The 20,506-nt window shown below is 35.9% G+C and overlaps 1 protein-coding gene across 1 annotated transcript in view; it reads left to right on the forward strand.

The window, feature by feature from the left end:
- pigg (phosphatidylinositol glycan anchor biosynthesis class G (EMM blood group)) overlaps positions 1 to 20,506 on the forward strand; it is a 131,408-nt gene that overhangs the window by 102,615 nt on the left and 8,287 nt on the right. The window contains exons 11-12 of the mRNA XM_088626285.1: positions 4,565 to 4,874; positions 7,079 to 7,242. Of these exons, the coding sequence (XP_088482411.1) occupies positions 4,565 to 4,874; positions 7,079 to 7,242 (474 nt within the window). The remainder of the gene's footprint in view (positions 1 to 4,564; positions 4,875 to 7,078; positions 7,243 to 20,506) is intronic.

Below are 20,506 nucleotides of genomic sequence, written 5' to 3' on the forward strand. Positions count from 1 at the left end.
ATGCCATGAGGGGATTTGTTATGCAAAATCCATGATTGTAATGAACATTGACAAAGTCAACCTAGCAGACTTCTTGAAAATGAACAGTGAAACATGATCTAGAATGGAACAGTGAAACTGTGTGGAAATGCATTTAAAACTGAGAACAAGGAAAGATTATTTACTTAAAGGGTTGTGGGATTAGGTAGTAAGGTACAAAGCCGTGTTGTTGAAGCCACTATCCTGGCTCCTTTAAAGAAACAAGAAATAAGACCCTTGGAATAATTAGCTATTAACTACAAAGGGGCTGGATGAGTCAAATGGCTTCTTGCCAATTTTGACTGTTCTTATGTTCTTAAAAAAGATGAAAGACAACTGTCTCAATAGAGACATCCTATTTTCTGTTTTGGTGTATGAGTTAACATTCTAATGTTTATTGACAGTGTCCTGCAAAGGTATACACATTTATTTTTTTTAAATGAGCTGTGTTTATTCCAAACCTTGCTACTTTAAGGGAGTTGAATCCTGGCAAAACCTGTAGTATTGAAGAGGTTAGTACTTACTGCTGATATTGGATCAAACTAAAAGCAAAAATCTTGAACCGTCAGTTATTTTTATTATATACTCACCAAATTTAGGAAGCACCAGTTGTGTCTTTACAGTTTGGCTCACAGCAATAACTCCAGTACCTCCATGTTGAGAATGAGGAAAGACGCACTTGTTCCGCTGATCTGCCCACTGATTGAGTCATTATGGAGACCCTTTTAGGCTGGTTTGGTAATAGTTTATAGGGCAAAATGTGTGTGTGTGTAATTGTCCACATTAGTTTAATTATTATGGCATTTCTTGGTCACCTTACTGCATGAAGAGTTTTCCATGTAAAGATGGGTATCAGAGATATTCAGTATTTTGTATTAATATTCCTATTTTTATTTTTGTGGAATTTTCACAGATTTTCACAGATTCAAAACTCACTCAAGCTGGACTTGAAGAACTCAGGGTTAAAATAATGCAGATTTTTTGTTTGGTAGCTTGTTATTATTGGTAGCTTATTTTGGAGTGTCTGTGTTACACATTGCTTCTGAAAGCAGGTGTTCTTCAGTTCATGGGAGCTCGACAGTATCACTTAGGATTAGAAACAACATAATGCTGATTTTTTTGTGTGTGATGAAATTGCGGAGTTTGGATTAGGAGTTTATGGGGCATGAAATTATATGTAAATTCTTAAATACTGATTGTGTTAGGTATTATGAGAATTTCTGAAGTTTTACTTGTTCTAGCTATTAAATGTCTTCTCTCTACAAAGAATCCATGTTTAAATACAATACGTCCTGCATCATTAGAACAGATTTCAGATTATTAATCATTCAGATTTATTTACCTCTGAGATAAGCACTTGATGTATGCAATCTTTTGTTATTATCAAAACGTTTGAATTTTTAATAAATAGGTAAACTAGTAAATGTTAGAATTAAAATTATCATGTCTTTTCTTGCTGTTTAACAGTAGTTTGATGGTGTACCTACAGTAATTATATGGTAAAGCCCTTAAAGATAAAGTACAGCATTGGTACATTTAACAGGAATCTGTGGTTAACATTTACAGTACATAAGTAGCTTATTTTACCCTACATTTGTTAAGAGTCAATTACAGCCATTTAGGGCCTCCATATTCTGAGTAACAATAAATTGTTCTACTGTTAATGTTATTAAGTAGACATAATGACCAATTAATCTGATTTTTCTTGCTAACCAGATATTTCAAATTCAAAATGTTTTCTTTTTATTGTTAATATAGTTTTGCGAGTTCCAGTGTTTATACAGTACTTCATTTATGTCTACAAATATTTACCAGAAATAAACCAGTTTTCTAACTAACTCTAACGAGTACAAAATGCAACTAAATGCTCTAGTTGTCTGGTGAGCTGGATTTTAAGGTTTTCTGCTTTATAGCATACTGTAAGAACATACAGAGGTTATAGTTAATTGATCCACGGATCTCATCCAGCCATTACTTGAAAGAAGACGGGGTATTGGACTCAACACGCTGGGTAGCGTGCTCCCTATTCTCCCAACCCTTTGGGTAAAGAAGTATCTCCTGTTCTCTGTTATTAATGCACTTCCACATAGTTAGCACTTGTATCGGTTTGTGTTTCACTGTTCATTCTGAAGAACTTTGCTCGGTTGACTTAATGCCTTTCGAGGTTTGAATAGGCCTCTTGTAATCTTCTCCGTAAAACACGTTTCTTAGCCTGTCAGTAGGACATTCCCTTAAGCCCTGGAATGTTTTTGGTTCCTCTTCTTTCCAGAGCAGCAATGTATTTTCTTTAATGCTGTACATACCCAAATTGTACATAATATTCCATATGAGTGCTTACAAGTATGTTGTGCATTTTTAACATAAAATATATTGATTTAAATTGTGTTTTTAGCTGTACAATGTATTATAGAATTTTATTTGCCATGTTAAGTACTTCTTCATAGTGCCTAGAAGATGTAAGTTACAGTATGCGTCAACATAAGCACCTTATTCTTTTTCAAACATAGCCTCTTCTGGCTCAGCAATTTGCATTTTATATTTTATGTTTATGGTTTGTTTTCAATACCTCCACTGCACTTGTCTACATGAAACATTATCTTCAAGTATTTGTGCAGTCTTGATTTTTATCTAAATCTTTCTGAATGTCATTTGTTGCTTCTGCAGTGTTTGCTAATCCTCCTAATTTTGTATCATCTAAATAGTTTACTAACTATACAAGAAGGTACATCATTGATACGTTAAGAAGAACAGTGGACCAAGCACTGATCTCAGTAGTAGTCAAGTACTGTAATTATATCACACCAGGTTTACTATTCAAGACTTATCTTTACCCTCTGGTTTCTATTTACAGTAATAACAAATTCTCAATCTAAATACATGCATTTTCCACATACTGCCTACAAATAACATAGCCACCTGAGTGTACTTTTTTAATGTTTGCATAATACCAGACAAAAAAATCATTAAATTCAAAGCTCTACGTTCTTAATTTCATAGAATGAAAAAATGGGAACTGTAGAAGATATACAGTACCTTTCTGCTCTGATCCCAATATGTGTATAGTAACTTTAATCAAAAAATGTACCCATATTACAAATTGCTCCAACATCACACAGCCCCCCCCCCCAACTTTAAAACTTTAATCAGTCCAACTGACCTGGAAGCTGAAAGCATTCTTTTTTACTCAGACTGTAAATTATTCATATTTGATTTCAAGTTAAACTGCAGTCTTTTGCTCAGGAAAGGGGGGGTGGGGGGGTGGGAGGGGGCGATAAATTGTGCTCGTTAGCCTTTATTTTTTTAATTTAGCTAGATAAATCAGCTGTTGACAAAGAAAAATTGCCCTGTTTTCACTATCAGCAGTAACACTTGGTTGATTTAAACAATATTTTATCAGGCTGTACTGCAGAAATCTCTTATATTGAGCTACATGCCGTTATTGTGAAACTCACATTTCTAAGTGGAGATTAGTTTGTTCTTAAAAGAGAAAATCCAGGGAATCTTGGGAAGAAAAAATGTAATCTGTGGTTTCCAGAGTGTTGCTACCAGGCAGGAGGCCCATCTCACAAAGGGACATTTTAGCAAAAGGAGAAAAATACTATTTGACCTTGTTATTACAAAAATACATTATTTTTATTATTTCATAAATTAAGTTGTTTTATTTTACTTTTGAGACATGCACAGGTTCTCTTCTAGTATTTTAAGTTCTTGTTAATTTTAGTTCTCTTGTTATTTTTTAAGGAAGTGGGAGTCCCTCTCTCTGAGGAATGGTCCAATCCTTTGTTTTTATTCTGTGATTCATTTTGAAATGCTTGCTTACCATTCAACCATATAGCCCTGAAAGAAAGGATATGTTAAAATTGTAATACACCTGTGTCATGGATTGTGATTTTTTTTAAATTCTCAATATGTGGAAAAACCAAAATATTATAACTCATAAAAAACATATTATGTCTATATGAATTTGGGAAAGCATGTTACAGTAAATTATATTGTCCATCCTGGTAGACCTGCAGTATTTCTGCAGTATTTGTTTTCTTAAAACAATTGTATATTTTCACAGATTTATATGTAGATCATTTGTCAGTGGTAGTTTGACAGAAGAAGCAAAGGTCAGGGTTTTGATCTAGGACCCAAGGTGAGAAGAGATTTTGTACTGCTCTATCCATAAACCAGCAATGATTTCAGGATTTAAAATTAACACAGCACTACTGTACATATCAGTGGCTGCCTCACATAAACAGAATTTAAAGTTAGCCTAACTGTTATTTTCATTTAAGACTTTTAAGACTGATAAATTGTGGGCAGGTGAAAAAGAAATGTTACCTACTGTGCATGTCCCAAAGAAACCCAAAGTATTAAGGCAAGTAAACATGTTAACTTATGGTTTCATCTTGAATTGCTTCTGAAGTAATGTGATATTTAGAAAACAATATGACCCATTCTCAGCATGGCTGCAATCATATTGACTTACTTGTCTCATTGCTTTTTTATGTTGCTGTTATTTGGTTGTCTTTATTTGTAATTTGTTTTTGTTTTCCCCTAGGGGTACTGTGGAAGCCCGTTTCGTCTACATCTTTGTCCTTGGCATCTTGTTCACAGGTGCTAAGGACTTGCTGAGGTCACAGGTCATCAGCTCAGATACCCAACTAAAGAGCAGGGGATTGTGGGAGATCTACAGTGGTGTGGTACTGCTGGCAGCTCTGCTCTTCAGGCCTCACAACCTTCCTGTCCTGTTATTCTGCCTCTTGATTCAGACCATCATGGCTCAGTTCATCTGGAAAGAGCTTCAGTATGATGCAGCACAAACTACCATAATGCATTATTGGTTTGGTCAAGCATTCCTTTACTTTCAGGTAACAGCTCATGAAACATTCATACTGTAGTTTGTGCCTGAACATGTAAAGACATTCTCAGGGTCATTCATTTGTCTCAGGATCTTTAATATTCACGTTACAAGCCATGTTACGCAATGAAGCATAAAATTATAAGCTTTTAACTGGCAATTTGCATAAAGTGATGACCACAGCCATGCTTCCATTTTATTTTTATCAGGTATAATTACATTGTTATCATCATAGCTTTTTTTTAAATTGGAAACTCTTAATAAAGAAGGAAAAGCAAAATGAAGGGTTTCATTTATTCTCCTACATGCTTGGTAAGAATAATTGAAACAAAACCTCTGCCTTCCCCGATTCTTGGGTGTTGCAGTGTGTTCAGGGGGAAGGAATCAAAATAGATATTTGAATTACACATGCCTCGATGTTCTCATCAGTGGCACCAGAAGAATTCATTTTCTGCCGTCAGTAGTCGAGAATACTTTTGTCAAATTTGTATCCTTTATGAGCCCTCACCTGGTCATGAAAAGGTGTATTTGGAGAAAGAAAGTGGAAAAATGTTCATTCCTAGCCAGCTGCCTGAACTGGAATAAATTAAGTATTTTATTGAGTCTTCAGAAGTGACCATGGAGTTGAAGTTGGAGTTGTAGTGTACAGTGTAATAGCATAGATTAATTGTTCTATTGTTAACAGTTTAATTGTTATAAATTATTATAAAACTGTATAATATTAAATATTTCAAAGATATCAGTAGTCCTAACCATATTTTTAGGTAAGCACATGGCCACATAACATTTGCAGATTCAGATTGTCTCGGGTTTGTCTGGATATGAGCAGACGGATGTATTTAAACTGTATTTCTAAGCACATAGAAGTAAAGAAAGCTGGAACTTAAAAAACATAATATACTGTAGGAATTGGCATTTAGCAACCATTTCAGTTTATTCATCAATCCTATAAGCATCATATCAATACCATAAGACAAAAGTGGTATATGGGTCACCCAAATGCTCTAGCCCACCACCTGAGCCCTTATCCACTCAATTACAAGTGAACACAACTGCCTTGCACAACCATCTCCATACAGTATAACTCAAATATTAAATGAACTTCATAATAATAATTTCTATCCTACATGATACAAAAGGGTAGTACTGATCAATAGTTAGGAATTTTTAAAGGCCTTATTGTTATTGGATGCCATTTCTTGTATTTTCTTTTGTAATTTTCAGTTTTCGGCAGTAAGACGTGTGGCAAAAGCTCTGTTGATAAGCAGCAGTACTACTGGGGAATGCAAACCTGGTTTCATAGGCCCAGGCCTGTCAGGATAAACCCTGCTTCTGGAGCTCTCAAGTAAACATGCAACCTAGCAACACTGAATATCTGTAGGAATACTTGTAGTCACAGGGGCCTAGCACTGTTAACCTGAAAAGGTGAATGAGAAAAAATACTGGATGTTGATAAAAGTTGTTACCTTGGATTCATGAAAGTCATACATAGCCGTTGCACACAATGAAGTTGGACAACCCCTCGCTTCTCTGGGTTTGGCTGTGCAACATTTACGCTAATGATATAAGCAAACTGAAAAACGAACATTCTTCTAAAACTAAAGGACACGAGGATCATGGATTTGCTTTTAACGTTTGCTGTAGGTATTCTGAAACCTCCCAGCTATAGGAAGGAAGTTGAAATTTGAAAGAAACAGTGAGACTTACATAGTGAAATTGACTTCCAAGTAAACGTGAACATCTAATTTAGTGGTTACTAGTTTCTGTCCCTCAATTTGGCATATGGTGGTCTTCAAATCTCTTGATTGGGACTGGGACTCTCTAGAGTACAGGCCAATGACATTTGCATATACCTATACATCTTGGAATTATTTCCTTACCTTCTCATTACTCATTTATTGGGCGGTGTATTGAACACACATATATACATCAAACTGTAATTAATCTGCCATTAGTAGTACTCTGCACACTTTCCTGAAGCTAAATAAGAATTAATAGTTCTAAATCAGCTTGGATGCATTTGTCTCCTGTTGATGCATTTATTGATTGTTTCCATGTCGGTAAATATTTTTTAGGATCCTTACAAGACATTGGAAACACATTCTACTGTTGATCTAAAACATTCTTAAATCAGAACCTTCAACTTCCTCTACATTTTATTTTCAAATACCGTGAGACAACATATAGTAAAAAATAACATTTTTTTTCTTTTAGGGTAATTCCAATAACATTGCAACTGTGGATATCTCAGCAGGCTTTGTGGGACTGGAGAACTATGTTGAAATTCCAGCAATTTTTCTGACAGCCTTTTGTACCTATGCAGGCCCACTATTGTGGGCCTGCCACCTAGTTTGCTATCTAAGCTCAGAAAGAGAGAGGTGAGTTAAATATTTTATTTTTCAAAATAATCTTTGGCAGATAATATACAGTAAAGTTTGTCTATACAGTATATTGAATAAGTACTTAAATGTTTTTGTGGGCGTCTGGAACATCCTACCCAGCCAAGTTGGTGAATCTGATACACTGGCTTCCTTCAAAAGCAGCTGCATGAGATCCTCAGAGCAGTTATCTACTAGCAGGCAAACAGACTAGAAAGACCGAATGGCCTCCTCTCTTTAGTAACCCATATTAGGCCCTTAAGTTCTAAGTGGGATATCAAGAGCCTTAACCAATACAAGTGCTTATCTGGAGCAGGTGTTGATGTACAGTATCTCTTCTAATCCAGGGTCGAGGTCATTTTATTGTATGCCTGTGAACAATGTATTTTAGCTTTGCATAAATAGCTAAGCTCCACCGTGGTAGAGTGACTTTTTGAGCCATAAAATGTATTTAATAAGTGACTTTAAGTGATAGCAGTAAGACTCTGTTGTTCAGTGTTAAGTTAGTTCTTTGTTTCTATATAAGCAACTTCTTTAGACAAATTGTGGGGAAAATGTGATGTTGTTTTTGCACATATTGTGGTAAGCTGTGTAAAAGCATATTGTGCATTTTATGATTTAGTAGTTAATTTTTAAATGTTTGCATTGTACTAGTCTATTATGTGCAGTTCTTATATCATTTGCAAAAGCTACTGTACCTTGTTGGCAGACTTCTGGAAATCCCTTTTATCACAGAATGTGCAGCCTGCAGCCCAACACAGTAGGCCTTATCATCTTGTCATGTATTTGTACACACAGTGATGGAAATTAAATTATTCTGGGGTTAATCCAAGTGAATTGTAGAGCAGTGCTTGTTGTATGAGATTTAATTTAATATTCTTGGATGGTCTTTTACTGTACAGTACAGTCGAAAGAAAAGCCTTCAAACAGAAGGCCATCATTCAGAATCTGTAAATCTCTGTTGACTCTTGTGGTATAACTGATCTGGAATAATTTGAAGATGCTTAACTTAGAATGTTTATGTACCATTAGGACGAATAATATGAATGGCCTGGTAGACAGTTAACTGATTATTGATTAAAACCTTCCTAGATTATATATTAAAAGCCAATGTTAAATGCATTCCTGAACCAGGCCCGAGTTACAACATAGGAATTGCATACAATGTTAAAACTGCAATGTATGTATTTAAAGATAAGTAATTACTGTTTGAAATGAATCACAAATTGAACAGTATTTAAGAGTGATTTATCATTAAGCAGCTTTCAAGCCTTTTGTTCTCACTGTGTAATTCCAATTAAAGTGTCTGATAATGAGCTTGAAGGAAGAGGCTTTGAAAATATAGTGTTTGCATACTGTAGAATTTTAATGTTTGATATCTTGTAGTGTGTAAGTCCTTCCCCCAGGATTTCTCTTGAAGATGAGCAACTGTGAACATCATTTCAGTTCAGCAAAGGAAAGGGAAAGCAAAGTTTGAAGAGCATGTGTTCTGCATATCACAACTGTAGGTGGGAGGGCTTTAAGCACCCCACTTAAATTAATTTAACTTTTTTCCTTTTGGATAAATTAATAGAGAAATCTGATGCATCTTGTATAAAGATTTATCAATTCCCCTCTAGATGGGCTTTTTAACAAAATTAATGCAGATGAAAAAAAAAATCCTTTGCAGTTGCGCAGTTGGTATCTGTCTTCCACTGCAGGCTTATGCTGCTCTGTGCTGCTGTGAAGGACTGCTATCCCAGGTGTCAGCAGGCACAATCCTTCCATCATCATCATTTGACTGTCTGCATGCCAATGTTTCTAAGCATTGCACACACTTTGGGCTCTTATGTACAGTTTGTTCTGATCCATTATTGATTGGAAAGACAGTTTGTTAGAGAGCCCTACTCACACAGTATCTTATCATCTCAGATACCTGCTCACCATCATCAGATAGAACTGGGATTTTGAATTTGCATTCTCTGTCATTAACGAACGTCTAAAATAAATGATTGATCTAGTTAAAGAAGATAAAATAGTTTGAGTAATGTACAGTAATTGCACTTATTGAAATAATATTCCTGATTTTGATTGTCATCATATATTTGCTTGTTTCCTTAGAAAATAAATCAAATACAGAGCAAAAACCTTTCCCCTCATTCCTTTGCTGGTACACCTTATTACTACAGCTATCTGTTAAAGGACTCTAGGAGCCAAATCGCACAAAACTAGTAGAATTGTAGTTTACAAAGTAACAAGTAATAGGTGTATTCCATGCTGAGAAGAGAAGAAAGAAAACACAATGTTTTGGCTGTGGAGCCTTCTTCAGGTGTGAGAAAGAGAGGGCAGTAAGCAAAGGTAATGTAGCGGGAGAAAAAAAGCTGGGAGAGAGGAGGAGTGAGGGGTGGGAGCAGGGGATAGAAAGAGAGGCCAATCAGGAGGTGTGAAGTCAGGATAGGTGAAGAGAGGGCTGAAATGAGACCTACAATGAATAGAGAGAATTTAGAAGAAAAGTAGTCTGTCATTAAGAGAAGGGGGAAGGTGTGATCTTAGCTGCAGGATAATTGTAGTTTCAAATTGTAGATTTGTTAATAAATTATACAATGTATTAAATTGTAGTTTAATATAGACCTGCCTGCACCAGCAACATCACTCCATGCCTTCACTGTCCTCCCACTCTCACCATCAAGCTTGGCAATATGAAGCACTATAAATATAATAACTATAAAACTCTGGATCCAATAATTGTTGTAGAGGTTTCCAATAAAGCACCAAACAACTGCATAGCTGTTGTCAGGGCAGCCGACCATATCCGTTTCTACTGCTGTGAAAAGCCAAGGCCTCATTTGTTGTTCAACAAGAGCAATAAACCTAGGCTTTTCTTGTTTGGAATAGTGGAAGAATATGTGGAGACTCAAAACATTTTTAAAAAGATGCTTGTGGATTTACATAAGCGGCTAGGGATATGTTTCCATATCAGCATCCATGAATGGTCAAGTACACTCTGTGAAGAAAATTCAAGTGAATCAGTTCAAGATTAGACGAAAGAGTCCCACAATGAGCATTGTTTTCCATCTGCAGAGGTTCAAATGTTTTTTTCAGACATCCACTATGTCATTTGGTTTATTTCTCCACTCAATCAGACGTTTTAGAAATACCCTACTTTAAGGGTAGCACATTTCCAAGAATTTCAGCATGCAGAACTTTAACCAGCTTTTCCTTATCAATTACACTTATTTAAGGAGACCAATAAATGATAGACAAAGTTGGGAATGATAAATTGTGAAACACTCCCACAATTAGCTTATAGTCTACTGAGGTTCATTAAGTTTCATTTTAGACAACACAGCTGAATCATAACAGTTCTGAAATTTAGAAATTGATATGTAGTGGATATCAATTACAAATCCCACTTTAAGTTTTTAAGAGCTGAAAGTAGTTCCTGAACAGAAAGTTGAAATCAATTATTCTGTGATTAAGAACGAAGTTTTATTAAAAGGCAACTGAGATCATGAAAGACAAGGGCTGGAAAACACTGCCTTCAAATAGAAAAAAGGAATAATAGAACTTGAATCATAGAAATTTCATGGAAGGAAGCACATTCTTCAATATTATGAAGACACAATTTTGGAAACTGTGAAAATGTGTCCATCTGTTCAGGTCAGCATCTACCCTTTTAAAAATTTTTACTAAAGTAATTTAAAATATAGCAATTTTCATGGTGTCTGAAGTGTGTGGCTGGTAGCACAATCATAATTCCATTTCAAAATATAATAGTAATAATGCATACTTAGACCAATTCAATTTATACCCTGACTGTGTACCAATATTATTAAAAATACTGGAGGATACAGTAATTGTGGAGCCTATAACTATAAGCTATATATACAGTATGCATCCAGCAATATACAACATTGATAGTTTTTAACAGAAATAGAAGTAGAAACAGTAGATTGATGGACAACAACAACAGTAAGCTAGTATTTCCAAAGACAGGGTGAACATAAGAGATGAAAGTATGTCCCTAGAAACAACAAATGGGAAAGACTTTCTGCCATTTAATACCAATGCTGAAGGTTAATCATGTTCTGAACCTAACTCTGTTTCCATTTCAGTAGTTTTTACTATGATGGGATTCGTGCAGTTGTGGGGCAGATAAAGTACGTGTATTTTTAATGTCTGTTCAAGCTGCTCCATACAATGCAGGGGACATCCACCAAACCACAGCTAATTTAAAGAAATTCCTACGATTTCGCTTGAAAATTCATCCACAATGTTTTTAACACTGTAGCATTAAAACCACATTATGTGTCACAAATGTGTCAAATCTGTCTAAATTGTCATGGATTTGTGAGAGCAACACGAGAACTAGCTCAGCATTGTGTTCCACAGATAAAAGTGTTTGTAGAGGCAAAATGTTACCACTTCTGGAATGTAGTGTACTGTATAACCAGAAGAAAAGTTCATTTTTTTACTTAGGGTTCCATATAAAGATGCTGCCACACCCAGATCAAACTTACAGTTTCACAGTATACTTGGCTTCCATCCCCTTCAGCCTAAATCTGTCAGGCTTGTAATTCAAGGCAGCATTTGTGTCTGTACCCACAATCATGAATGAACAGGAAAATAATCTAGTTCAAATGCTGTAGGGGCATAAATGAAAAAAAAAAACATAAAATTTGTACATAAAATATATGTTCTTAAATATGTCTGTCTATCTGTAGCACCAGGAACTGATCCAGTTATAAAAATATGAAAGGTATGTCTTATTACAAGTGCACTTTGCAAACTCCCCATAATAATACATATTAACAAATATACCAGTATCATGCTGTTTCAGATGAGCCTTTTGTAACATGGTAACATTTTTTCCTAAATAGCAAATTTGAATAGACAGAGCATAAGGACATAAGCAGGGATCCAGAACAAAATAGGAACATTAGTCATGGGTATTAGAAACCAAGCCCATTATCAAAGAGGTATAAATAATTGTGTGTTGTGTGAGTGAAGGATACATTGCAGCTGCAGCTCAAAACTGCAGAAATACAGAGACAGGCAGAAATAGAAATTAAATCCTTAACCTTGAACCTTTAAAAAGGTACCTTATCACTATCAAATACAGGAAACCTCCCAAAAATCTGGGAGCTTCTACCCACATAATCTTCTTTCTTTGCCTAATTCATGACATTTTCACAAAATTCTAAATATCTATAAAACAACCTTACTATATCTTTCTATCAGTATCTAAAAAATAAAATTGCAGTGCTCCTTCTTACAGTGTAGTCAGAAAATATGAGCCCCCCTAGTAAGAAGAGAAGAAACATGTCACAAATTTACAGATAAACTGGTTAATGCCTTAGTCAGTTACCAACTTTTCACACTAACATATGGTATGCATACAAGATCATCTGAAACATACCTTGCAAAACAGAATGCATATCTCACCAGTATCAAAGGAAATGTGAGGGGTTCTGTTTTGACAATGGATAAAACTATAAAACTACACACATAGATGAAAGTTAAGGTCAGTGAGATCTGAGCATACAAACCCCATGCAGACAGCACTCTAGGCCCAGAAATAAACCCAAGGCCCCAGCACTACAAGGTAGCAATGCTAACCACTGTGTCACAGTGCTGCCCATTTTATCACCACCCTTAATATCATGTGTGGCAAAATAATAGAATGTGGCACATAAATAATGATATTTAGGTCTGTTCTTACTCATATGAACAGTTCAAGAAATCGTGCAAAGAAAATTAGTGTGCTTTAAAATAATGTTGTTATACTGTATCTTCCAATATGACGAATATGAGCCCTTCAATCCTTCTGTTCCCTACACCAAAGTAAACACTATCAATTTCCCTTCGGGATCAATAAAGTCTTATCTATCTATCTATCTAAACAGACACCACCTGCTTCCATTGCAGGACTTTCAGCTCTGTGGAGTACAACAAAAGCCACCCTCAGTGATTTCCTCAGCCCTGAAAGGGCATCTGCTCACCTGGGTAGTGACTTTACTATAATCCTGGTCCAACAGCAGCATACTGTACATCCCTTAGTAGGGAGAACAGATCTGAATTGCCTCTTTAGTTTCAGGAGCAATTGTCTGTCAAAACAAGAGGGAGTCAAAAATGATCACAATAGATTCTGTGTTCCCTCTCCATGTTACTGCTGAAAAGCTCACCAAGTAGACAAGGTTTCAATAGGAGGTATTTTCCATCTCAACAGTCTTACATTCCAAATTCTCCAGTTTTGCTAGCCAGTGCATGTTCCCGATTGCTTTTTTCAACCTGTTCCAATGTCTGTTTTCAATATCAGTTGCTAAATAGTAATCATCTGCACCCATCTCGGCAATCCGTGAACTCACCTCCGTTCTCTCTTTTTTACCAAGCGATGTTAAATTTGTTTTGACAAGAAAGGTTAATTATACTTACAGTAGAAACGTTTATAATAAATGGTGCATAAAATAACATTAGACCAGCGGCTCCCAACTTTTTCAAGTGTGTGAATCCCTTTTCCATCCTCCACAGTTTTCATGGATCACCCTACTACAGTTTCTTTTTGCATTTTTGTTATCTAATATTATAAAGAAATAATCTGCAGTCAGTAAACATTTGTAATGTAATGTATTTTTATACAAAATTCGTGCTAGTTAATTCGACAAATGTATTTGTGAAGTATAGCAGTACATGTATTTCATGGTAAATATGTGTTATATTAGGCTGAAGATGTTCAAGTAGGTCGCTGCGTCAACATTCATAAGCTGCAAAGAAACAGGTTAAGGTTTATTCCATGCTGAAAGGAAAAGAAGAGGCACAACTTTTTGGCTGTGGAGCCTTCTTCATGTGAGGGAGAGAGGGAAACTGGCAGTTAATAAAGCATGGAAGAACAAAAGACAGTGTAGTTAAGAAGAGACGTTGAGTAGGGGAGGAATGGTATGGACACTCAGGGAGAACAGGAGGAGAGGTGTGAAGCTACAGCCTGCACATGAATAAAGAAGGATTTAGAAGAAGTGTCTGTCATTGACAGAAGGGGGGAGGTGTAATCAAAGTTTTGGGATAATTTTGGTTTTGGATGTCTTACTGCAGTGGGAGTTCTGAAACTCCTCTGTGAGGATGCAGACAGAGAAATCATGGCCATTAGTGGTGAAATGGGGAACTGTCTGTTTGGAGAGATTTTTTATCCTCACAGCTCTGACACAACCCTGAAATGGTCTCCCAGTCTCCTTCCTGTCTCACCACTGTAAATAGGTGGGCATTTTCAACCAGAGATGCAGTAAATGAGGTTGCTGGAAATAAATGATGTAATCGAATAATCTAGAATTGTCCACAGGGGCCTTACATGTGCGTGGTATTTCCCCTTCTTAACTACCCTATCTTTTGTTTTTCCATGCTGGATTGATCTGTTGGTTTACCTCTATCCCTTACACCTACAGCTTAAACGTTGTGCCTCTTTTTCCTTTCAGCATTGAATAAACCTTAACCTGTTACTTTGAATTATAGGCTGCATTATACAAAACATTATACAAAGGCATATTATTTACCTTTCTATACTTCAACACTAAAAAAACTCTTGTCTCCTATCTCCTATCTACAACTGGCAAAACAAGGTTGGCAGTTTTCACCAGCTCAGTAGTCCTATACTGAATATGGTATCTGAATACTATCATCATGAACAACTTCAGTTTTGTCTCATTATGAATCAAAAATTCACTTTTTCTGTTAATTCTCTCATGAATGTATAATTTTCCAAATGTATCCACCAGTAATCCAGATAATATGAACAAACATTGTTAGTTATAATATACACATTGTTTTTGTATTTATTAAAAAGTGAAGTGACATTTCACACTCAGTGCTTTTATATATGGGATGATATACAGTTTTTTAACATTTTTCATGTAGAGGGAAGCTCCCTGTTTTACACACTACCTATTAATGCAAGGGTATCCCTTTTCTGCATTGGTTAAAAATTTGATTCCACATTACTTATGCAGTTTCACGGCCTGTGTGGCCTGCAGTGTTTTGCAGAAGGTTTTTATTCCTTGGGTATACTAACTTGACTTAGCTTATGTACCTCTGGGAAATTGAATAAGTGAGGTTGCAGTTGAAGAACCATTTACTATGCAGCATGGCATTTGCTACATTTTAAGCAGCTCTCTAAAGACAATTTCCCCATTTTCTTCCTTCTTGCTGTATTGATCTTCAAGAAAAAGTCAACATGCTACATATAATTCCTACAGTGTAAATTCATAAGGGCAAGTGTTAAATTCAAGTTGATAATTTTGTTTGTATTGAATGTAATGTCACTCTTTCAATTTTTACTCTGCTACCGTCCCAGGTTTTGGTTCATAATGATTGATTGCTTTTCCAGTTTCCAATTATGTACTCTCTCTTCCATTCAAGATTTTGAAAATATTGTCACGATTGTTTAACCTATGGAATGGATCGTGGTGTAATTTTATGATTTTGCACCTAATGGCAACATGAGATTTATCAATAATTATTGCCCTGCCTTTTATGCCATCTACATGGAGTATAGTTTAACCCTGTCAGCTACAAACATTCAGCTGCACTTCTTAGTTTAAATGTTTTTACCGGATAATTTTCCTTGATTTCATTTCAAAAGTGAATGTCCTACTGAGGTCATGCCACATAAATCCTTCTTTTTGAATATTTTAGGGACATAGTACATGATACAGAAGTACACTAACATTACGTTCTCATCAACATTTGATCATTACCACAAACTTTCAGAGACAACTGTATATCATCATACTGTATAACATCCAACAATACCCTGGCAATACTACAACAGACCATTTATTTGCAACTGTTAATGCCCTTCATTTTGGCAGGTAGTCTTGCATTTTTGCGTTATAACTGCCAGTCTGGCATTTCCAGATAAGAACCACTGTGAGTGCTCCACATAATTTGTCTGTTGGCACAATTTTAATGAATTTTAGCAAATTCAAAGTAATTAACATTGACTTCTCGTATTGTTATCTGATATCATTACACTCCTTTCTGTTAAGGAGGAACAAATCAAGGCCTGTAAAGAGATGGAGATCTATTTATGCCAACATTAGCATTATAGCTGGCTGCTTTCTGTTCATTCTTGAAAATGGCATTAATATTAAAGGAGGAAAAATGTTTGTAAAGGTAAAATCAGTAAAGCCAAGCACACTGAAATATTTCTCCAACTCATATTAATCTAGGTCTGTTACTTTATCTGTAAAGACCTTTTATTTCAAGAAAAAAATGCTTCATCCAGGCAATGACAAGTTTAATGAATAGATTACAGCAATGTAGCTTATTACACAAGGTGCTGTCACAATGATGTGAAACCATTGAAAACTAGTACAGAATTACCCCTAGTTTTTCAAAATTATCTTGCATTACCTAAATACTTACTGTACATATGTACTATTTATTCACAGAACATACAACATTGACAGACTTGCCACCCATCTACTAATTTTTGATGCAACACCAAATTATAAACTATTAACAATACTGCTGTAAATGTACTCTTCTACTCATTGGTTATCCTATGTAAATAGGTTACATTGGCCTTTGCTCAGTTACAGCTTGGTGCATTTTTGTATATCACATACTGTACCGAAATCTTGAATTTCTCAAGGTATTAACTACATTTTAATTCCATTTTGTTTAGTCATGCAAGTTATAAGGGGAAAATGTAATTCCTTCTGAGAAGTGTGTGCCTTAGTTCTGTGCCCTAGAACCTGTTCTGAGAACTGGTCTTTTATAAGCAAATAGCAGCAGAAAAATCAAGATATGAAAGTGCTCCAGTGCTGACTGATCTGGTGAATTTATAACAAGCTCAAGCAGGAGCTACATCTTTTCACATCCGTTTGGAACTGTATTAATCCATCTAGAGTTTAACCAGATCTTCTGTATCTGTATTTTCATGTTGAGTGGTTTAAACCCCAGTACTGGTAAATTTGGTATTTACTGTATATGTTATTAAAAACTTGGTGCAGTTGTAAGCAATGCTTCCTCGTAGCACTGGGACCCTGGGTTTAATTTCTGGGGGGGCTATCTATGTGGAGTTTGGTCTCCCTGTGTTCATGTGGGTTTCCACTGGGTACTCCGGTTTCCTCCCACAGTCCAAAGACATGCTGGTAGGTTAAATTAAGAAGTTATTTGGCTTCTGTAAAACCTGGCCCTGTGTGAGTGTTTTGTCTGTGTCTCTGTGTGCCCTGCGAAGGACTAGTGTCCTCTCTGAGGTGTATATCCCCCCTTAAGCCCAGTCCTTCCCAGAATAGGTTGAGGGCCAGTCTGACCCTGAAAGGGATAAATGGTTATTGAAGGTGATCATGGTGATGATATTAACAGTAAACAGTACAAACAGCTAAATATACTGGTAAAAATAGTGTGTGAATTTTTGCATCATTTCCCTGTTGTGAAAGTGCTGACATCTTTAGTTAAGTTCTTTGCTTTATCTTTTTAATTAAAATTACAATTAAGAATGACCTTTAAAGGTCACATTGACTTGAGGGAAAAAAACAACTAGACAGAGTCTTCATGCTTAGAATGTGCTTCTTTCATCATACATTTTATAACAAGGATAGAGGCACACAAATGAATATACACAGTGGCACGTAACAGATTCGTTAAGCTACAACATGACAAAGTGTGTTTATCAGGACTCTGCTGAAGCAAAAGTTTTGAGTTGTTTTTTCTTGCTGTGATATATTAATATAATAATCCTTCAACCAGCACAAGGCCAGTGTTTAATTCCTCTAAGATAAGTTATTCCCATGCTGACTTTCAAACATGCCAGTGCATCAGTGCAAATAATACTTTGCACCTTAGTTTAAGCTTTTCATGTTTTTTTTTCAAGAATGCAAAAATGCAACAGATCACAATATGGACTTAATTTCCTCTTTAAAGTTCCTTTTTGTGAGTGGACAACTAAATAGATAGATATCTATAATAAATAAATATCGATAGTTACAGAGAAGCAGGTGCGATATTTTTTGTTGTGATTTTAATGAGTTCATGAATCTTGGAAATTTACAACAGGTCCCACTTCTCTTGAATGTATCAAATTTAATTAAAAAAATACAACAGGTGAATAAGAAAATGTGCTGAATTTAATATTCTGGACATTCAGAAAAAAAATGAACTTAACTAAGTAAATTCAGCACATCAGTGATGGAATTCATGCTGTTATAAACTGGTGGTTGTTAAAACTACAGACAGAATAAGAAATATCAATCAGATCAGTACAGATAAGAGTCAAGTACTAATATCAGCTTTCTGTGCAAGAAAATTTATAAAAATTAACGTTTTCTCTTTAAGTGGATGCTAAAAAAATGGGAATCCCCTTCATTATTCAAAGCAATGCATCACCAGACAATAAGATTTATTTTAGCCTGAAGGAAAAAACAAAATGGAACCAGTTTTTTTTTCCCCGAAACAGAAAACAAGTCAATTTCTTAAGGGCTAGAGTCTGGTACTTGTAATGGTCAAATTACTTGGACAGAAATTGTTCTCCTCTGTCTTCCCTTTCTGCTACCTCTCTGTGACTGATGTTTTTATTGTGTCATCTCTATTGATGTTCTAAAAGGGCTGACTTAATGATTTCACCATTAAGTCAAACTTGATTTTGTCTTGAGTCAGAAAGATAAGTACAACTATTTTGGCAACCTGGATCTGCTGCCATTGTGACTGCCTCATGAGAGAGGGACAGATAAGTGGACAGCTTATGAAATTACTCTTCAGAGATGTCCGTTGTTTGCTCTTTTAAGAAGAGTTGATTTTGATAGGAATTTCAAACTCATAGTAGTATTCAAGCAGTCTAAGCTGAAAGCATTGTAGCCATAGGAAGCATATTCAGCCTTAAAGCATGGGCAGCATGGTGGCAAAGTGCCTAGGTGGGACCCTGGGTTCAATTCCAGACTTAAAGTGCTATCTGCTTGGAGTTAAGATGTTTGCATTGGTTTTCCTCAGTGTGACTCAGTTTCTTCCCACAGTATTAAAAGTTACTGGTAGGCTTCTGCGAAAACTGGTCCTGGTTTGAGTGTGTGCATATCTGTGTCCATGTTTATGACTGAGTGTGCCCTGCAGTGGACTGGTGTCCCATCCAGGGTGTGTCCTGCCTTGTACCTGTTGTTTGCTGACATATGCTCCAGCATCCTGAGTAAGAAGAAGTGGTTCGAAAATAGATGGTTGGAAATCCTTAAAAAAAGAAGTCATACTGCTTCAAGAAATCTAACAATTACGCTCACCAGAACACTATTCACAAAAATTAGATATTAAAAGCACAAACCCAGCCCTAAAGCCTCATGTTACTAGCATATACATACTGTATAATATAGTATCATTTCTGAGGTGTCTCTCAAAACTCTTAGTTTTGCTTTACTGTCATGCAATTTGTATTTGTAATTCTGAGATTAATATGTATATGAATGAATTGATATGAATTATAAGCACAGTGTAATTTGCTTTATTTTTAGAATATTGACACATTTAAGGATCTCTGAACACCTGTATGATCAAAATGCTTGAGAGGGATATTTCTCTGTTCAGTGACTCAACAGTTACATGTTTCACATTGTAAGGGTATCTCTCTGGCTGGTGGTGTAATCATAAGAAGACATGTTAAACTCAGTATCCCCTTCGATATTTCTAGGGTTGGCAAGACTGGGACTTATAGTAGTTTTATCTTTCAATCCTGCCTCATAATTTGTAGCTCTGTGGAAATGTATGCCTTCATCAGACAGACAAATCCGAGGTGAGATCCATGCAGAGAAGCATAAATCTGTCTTTCACAAAATCAGGCAGTGCCTGGTAGACACAGTGGGATCCTGGCAGGTTAGTAAATTGGTAATGACATATAATACTAAGCATTTCCATTGCTTCAGTGAGCCTTTGCAAGAGCACGAGATTAATTACAATATGCTGGGCTGTTGTTGCACCTGCCATTCACTGATGCTTTGAGGCAAAACTTGTCACTGCGCATCACACCCCAAATTTAGCACTTCTTCACGGGTGGAGAACTCTTATTTCTGTGATGCAACGGTAATGATGCAAAATTGCTTTGTAAAAGCTGTCTGTGCGTTTACTTTGCCTGTCACAATATCCCATGTTTTTTCATACCTCTGTCTGCTGTATTATAGTCATCTCTGTTTTTCGTAGTTTACTGTACTTTTACTATGGTATGCCACAATAAACCTTAAGGATATTTGTGAGAAATTATTTGCAGGGGAATATCAACATAGAGAGTGTAACAAAAGGAAAATCAAAGCAATGTTGT

Source organism: Lepisosteus platostomus, chromosome 1 (genome assembly GCF_059453375.1).
Source record: "Lepisosteus platostomus isolate fLepPlt1 chromosome 1, fLepPlt1.hap1, whole genome shotgun sequence".
Taxonomy (NCBI): domain Eukaryota; kingdom Metazoa; phylum Chordata; class Actinopteri; order Semionotiformes; family Lepisosteidae; genus Lepisosteus; species Lepisosteus platostomus.